The sequence below is a fragment of the Acomys minous genome, assembly GCF_964271855.1.
Source record: "Acomys minous genome assembly, chromosome: 19".
Lineage (NCBI taxonomy): Eukaryota > Metazoa > Chordata > Mammalia > Rodentia > Muridae > Acomys > Acomys minous.
This window is the reverse complement of record NC_140499.1, coordinates 13621738-13635286: the sequence shown is the minus strand read 5'-3', so window position 1 is coordinate 13635286 and position 13549 is coordinate 13621738. Positions and strand designations below refer to the sequence as shown.

At 37.1% G+C, this 13549-nt stretch overlaps 1 protein-coding gene across 4 annotated transcripts in view; it reads right to left on the bottom strand.

The window, feature by feature from the left end:
- FXR1 (FMR1 autosomal homolog 1) overlaps positions 1 to 13549 on the bottom strand; it is a 51861-nt gene that overhangs the window by 14001 nt on the left and 24311 nt on the right. For all 4 annotated transcript variants that reach the window (XM_084769798.1, XM_084769799.1, XM_084769800.1 and 1 more), the window contains exons 4-10: positions 10330 to 10401; positions 9859 to 10007; positions 9350 to 9443; positions 8620 to 8736; positions 6537 to 6707; positions 5749 to 5827; positions 1561 to 1670 (exon numbers count right to left, since the gene is read on the bottom strand). In XM_084769798.1, the coding sequence (XP_084625924.1) occupies positions 1561 to 1670; positions 5749 to 5827; positions 6537 to 6707; positions 8620 to 8736; positions 9350 to 9443; positions 9859 to 10007; positions 10330 to 10401 (792 nt within the window). The remainder of the gene's footprint in view (positions 1 to 1560; positions 1671 to 5748; positions 5828 to 6536; positions 6708 to 8619; positions 8737 to 9349; positions 9444 to 9858; positions 10008 to 10329; positions 10402 to 13549) is intronic.

The window sequence follows — 13549 nt, the reverse complement described above, 5'->3', positions numbered from 1 at the left end:
AGATAAAGAAAGACTAGCTTTGATTATCAACTTAAAAAATTGTATTTGCTCTGGGCATGGTGGCACACTCTTTTAATCCCAGCACTTGGGAAGTAGAGGGAAGTTGATCTCTGTGAGCTTGAGGCCAGCCTGGTCTACAGAGTGAGTTCCAGGACAGCCTGGACTACACAGAGAAACCCTGTACTGGAAAACCAATAAAGTTGTATCTGAGCTGGGCGTGGTAGCACAAGCCTTTAATTCTAACACTTGGGAGGACGAGGCAGCAGATCTTGGGTGAGTTCGAGGCCAGCTGGTCCACAAAGTTGAGTCCAGGACAGCCAGGGCTACACAGAGACACCATGGCTGGTGTACCTGAGCTATTTAATGGTCCCACTGTCATAGCAGCTCGTTTAGGTGTTTGAGAAACATCAACATTATTATAATGTTGGTCACATCAGTTTTAATCCTTATCTGAAAGGCAATCTAAAAACAATACGAAGCAATCAATAGTTACAAGATACAACACATTTTAAAAGTGTATGATGAAATCACTGAAAAAAGGTATTCTGACCCTTGTGAAACCAATGTACATACAGTACTTAAATAAATTCATTTTTAAGTGTATCTCAACTCTATATTCTAACACAAAAAAATTCTTGGGACACCCAATACTTAGTGTCAAGAAACTGATCTGAGTTAAATGTCCACAGCCTTTCTCTTTGAAAAAGACGGGCTTTTCCCAAGAGTTGGCAAATTCCCAGACAATACTATACAGCATAAAACTGAAGTTGTTGTAGTGTCTTAAATTCTGGTTGATTCCTAGGAGTAACCCTTGGCTTATTTTCAGGCTTAAAAGCCCAAACCAGCTATACCAAGCTGACCACTGAACCGTGAATCTGATTAAACACTTTAATGTGTAAGCAGTTAAGAGCAGAATTGTAAGCAAAGTATCAACATGAGGAGAGACTTCATTCAGGACAGAGCAGAACAGCAACATGAAATCGTAACACATTCCAATCAAGAAATGGCCAATTAATTCTTTTACAATTAATTCTACAAAAAGGCCAAAGAGTCATCAAGAACTGCTTTGGCAAACTGCTTCCTTGAGCATCAAATTCTACAGCTTTATATTCAAGAGGAAAAAATATCTAATACGGAGCTGAAGTGACAGCTCAGTGGTTAAGAGCATTTTTTTTCTTGCAAAGGACCTGGGTTTTGTTCCCAGCCAGTAGTAACTCCACTACCAGGGAATCCATTGTCTTATGACTTCTACAAGCATAACTTGGCATGCACATGGTACACATATATACATGCACGCAGTTCATACACATAAAGTAAACAAATCTAAAGGGGGAGGAGAAAAAAAATAAATAAGATTTCCAAACGAAACTTTAAAAGAACTTAAGTACTGACAAACCAACCAGGAAGCAACAGCCCACAAAACCGAAAAATGATGTCTAAGTATATAAAATAACAGTAAAAAAAAAAAAAGAAAAGAACTTTCAAAAATAAGAATATCCACAGTATTAGAAACTAACCAAGAAGCTAGCATAAAATAGGCAAATTTAATTAAACACTTACATCTTCTCTAGGTAGTTTATTTTCATTGTCTCCTTCAATTCTTACTCGAACCACACCAGATTTATCCACTATTTCTTGAATAACTTTGCCATTTTTTCCAATAACTTTTCCTTTAGTGAAGAAAACAAGTTAAAAACTGATTTGTTATCCATCCAGTACCAATCTAGATTATTTATGACTCTTCCATCAAATGATAACCACCAAGCAAAGATGATCCTTTTTACTTTAATAACCTCGCCTGAGGACTGCTGACAAGTTTTACACTTGTCTGAAACTTTCTCCAGTGTATGCCTGAAGGCTACTGGCTGCAGCAGACCAGGGTAATGCACATGCAAGATAATCACCAAGCCTATACATTTTTAAACATTAGAACCATTTCCAATACTTTAAACTATCAACTGCAATCCATTTCAAACCCGTGCCATGGAACATGACAGAAAGCAACTTTCATTGGTATTAGCCATGTCAATTTGTTTATCTCATTCATGTATGTTTATACACATCCACACACATATATTCTTACAAATGGAAACATTTCATTGTCCGCAAGTGTTAAATACTTCATAGTTTTACATAATTGCATACAGCATGTATATCCTGTCTTGCTAAGTATGGCACATTGTAAAATGATACAAAATTCACACCTTCCTCATACTTGACCTGTCACTCTCAAACAGCAGTTATTGAACATAAAATACTTAAAAACTCCATGGAGGTCCTCTTTCCCTACTGTAAGCATTAACCTGAAGAACCAATGTGCGCAACTCAAGTACCTGGTCAGTCCTGGGATATATGTAACAGAGATACCCTTTATTAAGTAACTAAGTCACTTTCAGAAAAGCTTGAACTTCAGTAGAAAGGAGATCAAGTTTGTCATGTTGTGTGCTTGCAAGACGAGTTTCCACTACATAAAGACCAATGCCCCTTTGAAGTTGTTCCTGCTAATGTATCCTTTCTAAAGCGCATATAACTATGTAAACTAGGTACTACAGCACAAACATACTCTTTCTAATGGGATTTTTTCAATCTATTATTCCTATTCCCATCAGTAGGCCTCAATTCAAAGAGCACAACTGAACGCGTAGATGAAAACTGACACCAGAATTCATAAGGCTGTCTTCTTGGAGAAGCCCTAGTAGCAGCAGCAGCACAAAGCAGCCTTCAGATTACACAATGAAGCTGAAGCAGCAGCCTCATCCTCTACCCTGCTAAAAATAAGCAAACATCTTTTCAGAAAACAAGTGAAGTTGAGGGGCATAAGCCCTTCCCCCAAAATCTTATTCTCTTGCTTCTTGGAACTACACCAGTGGTGGTTAAGATCCATCACCCTTCTGGGTCCTTGGCAGGGACCTACCTTTAAGTCTTACATAGTCCCACCAGAGACCTTCAATATTTTAAATGATCATTTCCACAGTTTAAATTCCAGAGCATATTGACAAACTGAAGCAGACCTGTAGTATAAATTGAGCATTGAGTATAAATGTTGAAGGGACAATGTTAAGAAGTGATTAAAGGCAGCGTCTTCTAAGAGGTGAATGGTTTTGGTCCACTTTCATATCAGTGTTCAAGAAATACTTCTTTCTTTGATTTTGGACAGGTGGGAATGATCAAACACTAGAACGCCTTGTAAAGCAATCTACCTTCTCTAGAGCTTACTCACCAAGTGGTCCTCATTCCCTTCTACTCCTCAGGTTCTCCTTTTCTTTCATTTGGATTAAGAATATGCACTTTTCAAGACTGCTTAACGCATGAAATACTTGAGGGATATACAGTATTACTCTGACAAGCAACAGAAACATCCATTGTGTCATCACTGTGACGTTGTTCTTGCTAATGTATGCTTTCTAAAGAGCACATAAGCAATTCAAACAATAAAGCCCAAACAAGACAGGACAGTGGACAAAAGATACATAGTATGGATTCCCCCCATTACACAAATAACTAAAGAACCAGGAACTACAAATACAACCAATCTCCTGATTTCTGAAATACCAGGAATTTTTATTCATTAGTACTGCAATATTTGGTCTGAAAGACCAAGGCTTATCTCTGGAGAATTACACTGAACAAAGCTTTATTTCCTTTTCATAAAACCCACCAAAATCTTTTTTTTTTTTAAAACAAGTGAAGAAGCCTTAGTTCAGTTAAATGATATTCTCCAGGATAACTACCAAAGTCTTAGCACTTCACCAATGTAAATAATTGACAAAGAATACAACAAACATTTCAAAAGCAGCTCTTGTGGCTGGGGGTATGGTTCAGTGGTAGAAGACCTACCTAGCATGGGCAAGGCCCTGGGTTCAAACCCTAGTACTGGAAGGAAGAAAAGAAAAAGAAAAGAATAAGGGAAAAAAGATAATAAAATTATGTATGGCAGGGCAGCAAATAATATACTTGCCATACAAGCCTGGCAAGCTGAGTTTACTCCCCAAAGCTCATGTAGAGGTACAGGGGAAGAACGACCTCCATAACGCAATTCTCTGGCTCCACCCACACAGATCCCACCAATGTGCTCAATTTTTAAAATTCAAAAGTAGCTCTTTTCCCATGATTTCTTTTAACAAAGTTTTGCATTTTTGTTTATTAAAATTAGACAATGCTTCACGTTTATTATCTCAACTCATCTCTCTAGTAATTCATTATGCAGCAAATAATGACATACCAAAAACTAATCAAGTGGAGTTTGCATTAACTTGCAAGATATATCATATCCTTTAAATCTCCTGGAGAGCCTTCTACTATTAATAGCTAAACTAGAAGAAACAATTTTTTGCTGGAAACCCCCATGTGGAAGCAATTTTGTTTTTTTTCCTGTATCTGTCCCTGCCTTTTTATTATTTACTTATTTGTCTGTTTAGAGACAGGATCTCTCCCCTAACCTGGACTCCATTTCCTCCATTTAAACCCAGGACTGGCCACCCTGCCACACCAGGGTTTCAGATACACTCTGCTACAACAGACTTTCATGAAGGCGCAGAGGATCTGAACTCAGGTTGGACAGGAAGCCCTTTATGTAGCTCAGCAGCCATGGTGTTTTACATCTTCCAATTTTATTTTACAGGATGTGACAAACGAACATGCACAGACAGTAAATTACCTTCCAATGGAACCCAAAGGGCTCAAAGAAATTCCCTAGGGCCAAAAAACAAGTAGACAAAGGAAACAAAAGTTCGTGATTTGCTAGTAAATTCCACCATATTATGTCAGTACTTAACTTTACATTTCCTGTTCTAGAGAATCACTAGGTACTTAACATATTCCCAAAGCCATCCTATCTGCATCAAGAAACACATACAGAGGCATAGAATGGTTCATCAGTGCAGCACTTGCTACCACCCTTGAGGCCCTTGGTATAGTGTGATCCTCAAGACACAGGAACAGAAACAGAGGGCACACATCAACAGCAGCAACATTAACATGCTTTTAAGTTTAACCACAGCAAACTCAAAAAATGTCACTTAACACGTAACTTACGGGCATAGTTAACTGTCACTGGTGGTGATAAAACAGTGTACGGTCACCTCCTGTCCCCATCCTTTCTCCTCCCTGAGACTCCTTACCCTTAGTCTAGCTTTTGCCATAATCAATTATTTATTCAGAGCCTACTATTATAAAGAAGTTTATTACTCTATTGTTAGCCCAGATTTACTTTTATTTCCACTCTAAACAAAAGAAAAAAAATTATCACCAATCCCTTTATCACAATTTTGGTAGATAGAGAAGTTAAAAAAAAAAAAAAAGACATTAAATAGGAAATAGGAAAGTGCCCAAAAGATGAGAAGACTTAAAAACTTAAAATAACAAATCATCACACAAATTATGGATCTTACTAATGGCACACAACAAATACATCTTTTTTTCTAGACATGAAAACAAAGGTAAAAGTCACATAAAATGTTATCACAAAAAACAACAACGACAACAGAGCAGTTTGCTGTCTAAATAGCTCAAGTTACATATTTCACTAAGGTTAGCCAATTATAAAACTAACATCCGAGGCAGAGGCAGATGGATCGCTGTGAGTTCGAAGCCAGCCTGGTCTACAAAGTGAGTCCAGGACAGGCAAGGCTACACAGAGAAACCCTGTCTCGAGCAAGGAAGGAAAAGAAGAAAGAAAGAAAACTAACATCCAAAATTATATTAATTTACATTGATAATATTCATGCTTATTTTTATACAAGTACCTACCAACAAGATTCCTGGGAACCTGAATAAAATCCTCCACAAATTCCAAGAAACCTCTAGCTTTTTTTACAGCCTCAGCACTCTGTATGGAGGAAAAACAAATATAAATTACTGTTAACATTCTAGAACAACCTCAAACCCAAAATATATGAAAGGGGAGAAAATTCCCAATTGTAATGCTATGCATACTGACAGTTGGTCATTTCTTACATAACTTAGCAGTAAGCATTTGTCTGCCTTGTGCAAAGCCCTGGGTTCTCAGTTTCCCAGCACCACAAAACACAAAAGATTTAAAAGCTGCGGCTGGGTATGGTAACACTCTAGCACAGACCCGCCCTCTGAGGGCAGAAGGGAAAGGATCACCAGCAAGTGAGGCTAGCTTCTTCTATACAGCAAGACTCTGACTACAAAGTTACTTTGCTTGTCCAGAGACACATTTTTAAAAAGACCTACTGAAAAGATAATTTAAATTTTAAGTTCTAAAAGGTACGATTTTTAATAGACTAGAATGATTTTGTGGACAACTGCTTTCATTGCTACAACAGAAAACTTTAATTTCAAAGCCCACTCTATAGACACACAAGGACTCTACTCCAGGCAGTGCAATTCAGAACCCGTCCTCCTAATGACATTTCACTGGCTATTTCTAAAGATTTCAAAAATAAATATTACATTATGTGAATCTTACCTCAAAAATATTTTACTAAAAAATTAAGTAACAGAAAAAAAATATAAAACAGACTGCTATTATGCCAAATTAAGTGACCAAAGGCAAGAAGAAGCTAACTTACCTCTCCATAGATTCTAAATGTTCCAGTATCTTCATCTAATTCAATGGCAGTCACTCCAGGAACCTTCCTAGCTTGCTGTATGTTGCTACCATGTGTTCCTATTGCCAGGCCCATTAAATCTTCTCTCACAACGAATTCTTCATGAAAAGCTGCTGCAAGTTGTTTTGTACACTAGCAAAGAGAAGTTAGGATTTTTATTTTATATTTACTAACTCATTTAAAACTATCAAGCAGAGGAAAAATTTCATGGCAACCAATTAATAAAAGGATGAAAAAAATGTGGGTTATTCACACAATGCAGCACCAAACTTAAGAGCAAAGTGACATGTGACAACATGAATGAACCCCAAGAACATTAACATTACTACCCTAAAAAAATAAGTCAGTCACAGAAAATATTAAGTACACTTATATATACAAGTTATTAAAGTTTTGTTTTTTGTTTGTTTTAAATGTGCTGATAGCTTGCTTAGCATAGGCAAGGTACTAGAATGTGTTTTAGGGAAAAAATTCTTTTTAAAGTATGAAATTTTAAATTTATTTACTTGTTTATTATGTATATAGTGTTTTGTCTGCATGTACACCCACAGGCCAGAAGAGGGCATCAGATCACATTATAGACAGTTGTGAGTCACCAGATAGTTGCTGGGAATTGAACTCAGGACCTCTGGAGGAGCAGTCAGTGCCCTTAACCTCTGAGCCATCTCTCCAGCCCTAATAACTGGACATGTTGACAAAATAATCCTAAATCACACAGCAGTCTCAAACCAAAAACCAAAAACAAAACAAAAACTTCAAAAGTGGTTGTACGGTCTGAGGGGAGAAGAAAATACAAAGCTGTTGTTCAAAAGTTTCAGTTTTATAATATGACAAAGTTCTGGACTGAGCAAGAATACTAAGTATGTCAACACTAATGAGCTACACATTTTCAAAAAAAAAAAAGAGAAAGAAAAAAAAAAGAGACTGAGCACTTTGCATTTATTTTTAAATTCAAGACAGAACAAAAAATGAAGTTTAATAAGGTCAAAATGAATCTTACAGAATAAAGGAAGCTCATCATAAAATTGAAAAAAAATTCAGTCTATTTAATTCTAGCCACAGGTAACAATAATTCCACGATTCTTTTCTTTCTTTGTTTTGTTTTGTTTTGTTTTGTTTTTCAAGACAGGGTTTCTCTGTGTAACAGGCCTGGCTGTCCTGGACTCATTGTGTTGACCAGGCTGGACTTGAACTCAGAGATCCACCTGCCTCTGCCTCCCAAGTGCTAGGATTAAAGACGTGCACCACCACGCCCAGCTTCCACGATTATTTTCAAGAATTATGATACCAGCAGTTCTTCAACTCAGATGGCTGTTTCAAAATGCATTAATATACTGTTTAGATATGTCAGAGCAGTCATGGATCTGTGTCATAAAATTTCCTCAATGGAAACAGCAAGGCAGGAAGAGCACCCTCACAGGGTGGCAGGAGACAGCAGGAGAAAGCAGAGAGCCCAAGGAGAGGCAGAGCAGCAGCACCAAGCTATGTAAAGTATGTCCTCAGATGTCCATCTTTAGACCTCCTTTCCTGTTACATAAGAATTGCTACAGGTCACACCTGACAGATGGCAGGGTAGTAAAATTCAGATTAAAAGCGGAGTAAAGAAAAATAAGCAGGTTTTCTGGGTGAGCCTAATTACTAATTTCTAAAGCTCTTTGGCATCTATCTTCTAAGCCCCAATAAGAAAACTAAGCGGCACTTAGCAAAACAAAACAAATGTTGTTTGATAAAAGTAGAACAAAGCCAGGCGTGGTGGTGCATGCCTTTAATCCCAGCACTCAGGAGGCAGAGGCAGGCGGATCACTGTGAGTTCGAGGCCAGCCTGGTCTACAAAGTGAGTCCAGGACAGCCAAGGCTATACAGAGAAACCCTGTCTCGAAAAACCAAAAAAAAAAAAAAAAAAAAAAGTAGAACAAGAATTAATTTTCTTAAGGATTCCAAGTGTTAGCCATAAATCTATGTCTTAGGTGGCTTTCTGTTACCAGTCATGTAATTTGAGACACAGGAAAGTAAATATATGGACACAAAAAGCAAACCAACTTACTTCTAAATGCTTAGTGGCCTCTTCATTTCTGGACATAAGCATCAACTTCGTCCGAATACTTCGCAAGTGCATGTCACTTAAAATATTTACTCTCTTCACAGTTGCTTCACTGGCCGACTATAAACAAACATGTTAATCACTCAAAAACTTGATTATTTTTCTAAGAAAACTTGAAAATAACCTTCTAAATGAAGCCGTCTTGTTTCTCACCTGCTTATTTCTTTTCATCCTAAACTGACTGTCTTTCTCCTTTCTCTTTTCTATCTTAATCTTACATTCCTTTCTAAATTCCTAAACGTATGCATATCTGCTGTTCAGAATGTTTGTTAGTGGGAAAAATCAAAGATTTACACATTAGCAATCTCAAAATGTTATGGTCCTTAAGTTGTCGTATAAGCAAGGCACAGTAGCCCACCTTAATCTCAACAAACAGCAGGCTGAGGCTAGGGGACTGCTACTAGTCATAGCCAGCTTGAACTATATAGCAAAACCCTTTAACAAAAAGTCAGACCAAAACAAACAAAAAAAAAGCAAACCAAAGAAGCAGTTGTTCCTTCTTACTAAAGGAGAGAAAACTAATATAGCTTTAAAAAAAGAAAAACAAAAGGGGAAGACTTTTAAAACCTCTTACACAACTATTTATAAATTCACTATACACAAAGCCTAATAAGTCTCTGAAATACCTAGTAAGTCTGGACATTAATTAACTTAAAATATGGTCTTATCTTACCAGTATCATTAGCTGGGTAGTTTCAGGATGATAAAAAATTCTGCATGCCCCTACTGCTTTCTTAAAGTCTTTATGGGCATTTTCATTAGCACACCTAATGAAAAAATTAATACAGATGTAAGACTTCAGTAACGGACTAAATTTAGGAAGAATATAATGCAATCTCAGTATTTCACTTTGATATCTGCCATTAGAATTTAAAAGACTTTTATAAGATTATTTTATTATTTCTAATTAAGTATATTTTATGGTGCTATACACACTCGACTGCCAGTGCCAAACAGAAGCACCCAGTGCCCTGGAGTTTGAGTTACCAGTAAGTGTGAAACACCCGATTTAAGTGTTGGCAATCAACACTGGCCCATGGAGGATTCATGTGTGCTCTTATCTGCTAAGCCACCTCTTGGTCCCTTATTTACTTCTATAAGGTTTTAGTTGGTTGACTCAGGATGATTTTGTGTTATAGATGAAAATTTTCTGCTCATAAACAGTTCAATAAAATTACTTACGCTTCTCTCAAATCCTCAGGAACATCCACTGTGCACTTAAAGAAGGTGTTTTTTTTGACAGTTTTATTTTGATTGACAGGCCGAAGTCGTTCAAATGTGACTATTTCATTGTAAGTGGCATCACAAGCAGCATATTCAATGACATAAAACTAAAAGACAAAATTCTTTTAACAGCTCATGTGAACAAAAGTGCTGAGCTTTAGATGATATTCTAATGCTCCACTTTATGTGCAAACACTAAGCACACCTTTATGCTATCAGAGCATTTACATAAGCATAAACCTTGTCACAGAGGCTTGAGACATACCTCTAGAAAAAATCCTTGGTGTTTGGCAATAAAAAATGCAATTGAAATCAATAGTACATACAATGAAATCTGAAACAATTAACTGATCAACTAAGTAACTGAGATAGAGTGACAACAGTCACAGCAACCCACAGTTAAGGTGTTTCCTTGGAAAACTCACTCACCTCTCCTTTCATCATCCGAACTTTAGCTAGCCACCATCCACATGGCTCTTGGTCATTTGCTCTTGAATATACCTGAGAAGCAAAAACATTTATCTATCCATCCCAAGAGATTCTGACATTGAAGATCTAACAGCAAAATCTAATAGAACTCAACCAAAATGTTATTACTGAAATTAGCAAGCTAAATAAATGCACTTTAAGAAAAATGTAGGTAGAGGTTATTACTTAAAAATGATAACTTAGCTTCTTAGAAATCTTACCAATAAATATTTAAATAGCTTTAAGTAAGTATAAAGAAGTGCTTCTTACAAAGCAACTGTATGAAATATAACATATGCCAACACTGTTCAGGAAACTTAACTGTTTTGAGGAATTAAAATAAATTTTTTAAAATAAGGTGGCTCAAGACAACCAATCTGTTAATCATGAAGTACAATTTATTTAACAAGTATTTTTCTGAAAAGTAACATGAGACTCAGTTATCTAGGATAGTAAACATATCTCAACAAAAACTTCAAGAAAATGAATTTTGCATTATACTACTTTGTTGTTGCTAGCTTTGTTTTCAGACAGGGTCCCTAGTAGCTCAGGCTGGCCTTGAACTGCTTATGTCAGTAACAAAGCTGCTGATCCTCCTGCATTACGTCCCCAGGCCATTTTTTAAAACTTCAACTATTAGTACTAAAACAGAGAACATACGTAATAGATTGTGTTCTTTGGTTTATTCTTTGTTCTCCTTTTGTATTTGAGTATGTGAAATCCTTTTCTGGAAGGTTAGCTTCATTTATCAATGCAGTAGGCATAACCAGTCATCTATTTATTATTACTCAGCCTCTTACTGGGTAATCCAGGCTCACCTTTGTACTACTATATTCCCGACTCAGCTTCCTGGATACTGGGTGAATCAAAACACACACACACACGCACACACACACACACACACACACACACACACACACACTCTTCCTTCCTTCTTTCCTTATCAGGCTACAGATGTGATTTGGGGGTAAAGTGTTAGGCTAGCTTCACATGAACAAAGATCTATGTTTAATCTCTGACACTGCAAAAATGAAAAACCTATTATCTGTACCAATCTATTTTTGCCTCCTGCTTTCAAGAGTATGCTGGTTGATGAATGAAAAGGACAAGAAAGGCATGGTAATTGAAGTAAGTAAAATAAAAGCCACAGGTATTAACAAACACCTGTAATCTTAGCATCCAAAAAGCAGGGGGAAGAAGACAGAGTATACTGAAGAACTACACAGTGAGACCCTGTCTGAAACAGAAGAAAAACCTCATCTATAGGGGCTGAGGTGTCTAGCATGAGTGATGTCTTAGGTTAGATTCATACATAGTACAAAATACTACATGGATTTAAAAACAAGACAAGTTACATAACAAGAGATCAACAGTAAACAAACTTAATTTTAAAGGTGTTCAATATCAACCAAAGAAATGAAAATTCAGTAGATACTAGTTCAGCTCAAACTGAGACTACTAATTCAATCATTTTTGGAGACTAAACAACAGTATGTTTTGGTATTATCAAAATTGGGGATTTGGAGAGATGACTTGTTGGTTAAAAACAGTAGCTGCCAGGCCAGGGCACATGCCTTTCCGCCCACAACTGACTTTCATATACACATAAAACCAACAACAAACCAGAGAGCTTTTCTAATTCTTCTGTGTTTCTGTGGTATGTGTGCCAAGTGTTTTTCTCTATTACTCTCTGCTTTATATTGCTCTGAGGAAGGGTCTCTTCCTGAACCTAGAACTCCAATTTCTTCAGGGACCAGTGACAAGTAACCACTGATCTCCTCTTGACACCATACAGTGATGGGTTGGGTTACAGGTACAGGTGGAGAGATTATGCCAGGCTTGTTACTTGAGTGCTGGGATCCAAACTGAGGTCTTTACTGTGCAACTTATCTTCCTAGCAAGTGACCCTCATAAAAAGATCTGGCATAAAGACATTACTAGTTTTGTTGTAACAGTAGTAATTCTGATCTCAATGCCTGTATACATCCATACCAAGAAACTGAATGTTTGGTGGTTAACATTTCTTATACATGCAAAGAGGAAAAATCTAAAGAGGCACTCAACTCTAGTTAATGGCACTTAGCTGGGGCAACTAGATAACCACATCTATGCTAAAAAGATGTTTTCACAGCCTGGCATGGTGGTGCACGCCTTTAATCCCAGCATTCGGGCAGCAGAGGCGGGTGGATCATTGAGAGTTCAAGGCCAGCCTGGTCTACAAAGTGAGTCCAGGACAGCCAAGGCTACACAGAGAAACCCTGTCTCGAAAAAGCAAAAATAAAAAAATAAAAAATAAAAAATAAATTAAAAAGAACACTGGCCATTCTTCCAAAGACCCAGGTTCAATTCCCAGCACCCACATGACAGATCAAAACTGTAACTACAGTTCCAGGGGAGCTAACATCTCATACAGATAGACACACACGGAAGCAAACTACCAGTGCTACCAGGTTTTATTTTTAATTTGCCAAGCTTAAAACAAGGAATCATCACAACATCTAAATGGGTTCAGGTCACACAGACCGCCAAAAACCTCTATGATGCAAAAAGTGAAGAGTTGAAGGGAAGAGTTAGAAGGAAAGGTTGGCCAATCAAAGGAGACAGTATTAAACTTTTCCTTAAAATTGCAAAACTGAACAAACGCGTGATGTTTTACAAAACTAGCAAAATTTTACTAGGACTGAATCACAAAACAGAAAATGAAGTAAAACAATCTAAGAACAATGATTTCCATGTCTCTGATATGTTTTTGTCACAAGCTGGGAAAACAAGTCACAGATGGTTTGTAGTAAGACTAAGATTTCCTACGCATAAAGTAGGGAAAACAGATTGCTGAATAAAACACCCTCAGCACCTCACCAATGAGCTGGGGGTTTCTGTTGTTGATTTAAAGTGGTTTTCCCCCTTAAACCAGACATTTACAATAGTATCTTAACAGCCAAAAGTAGACACCAGGGAAGCTAATGTAAAGCCTGTAATCCCAACACTAAGGAAGCTGAGGCAGGCAAATTCTAGGCCATCTAAAAAGAACAAAATAAAAATTTTAAGTGCATCTCTTAAACTTGACCCCTACACATTTCTAACTTGAGAACATCTCAACCTAACTTATTCTTTTCTTGACTCCTCCTTGATCTAGAATTCCAGAAGTAGAAAACACAATGCTAACAGAATTCGATTTTAA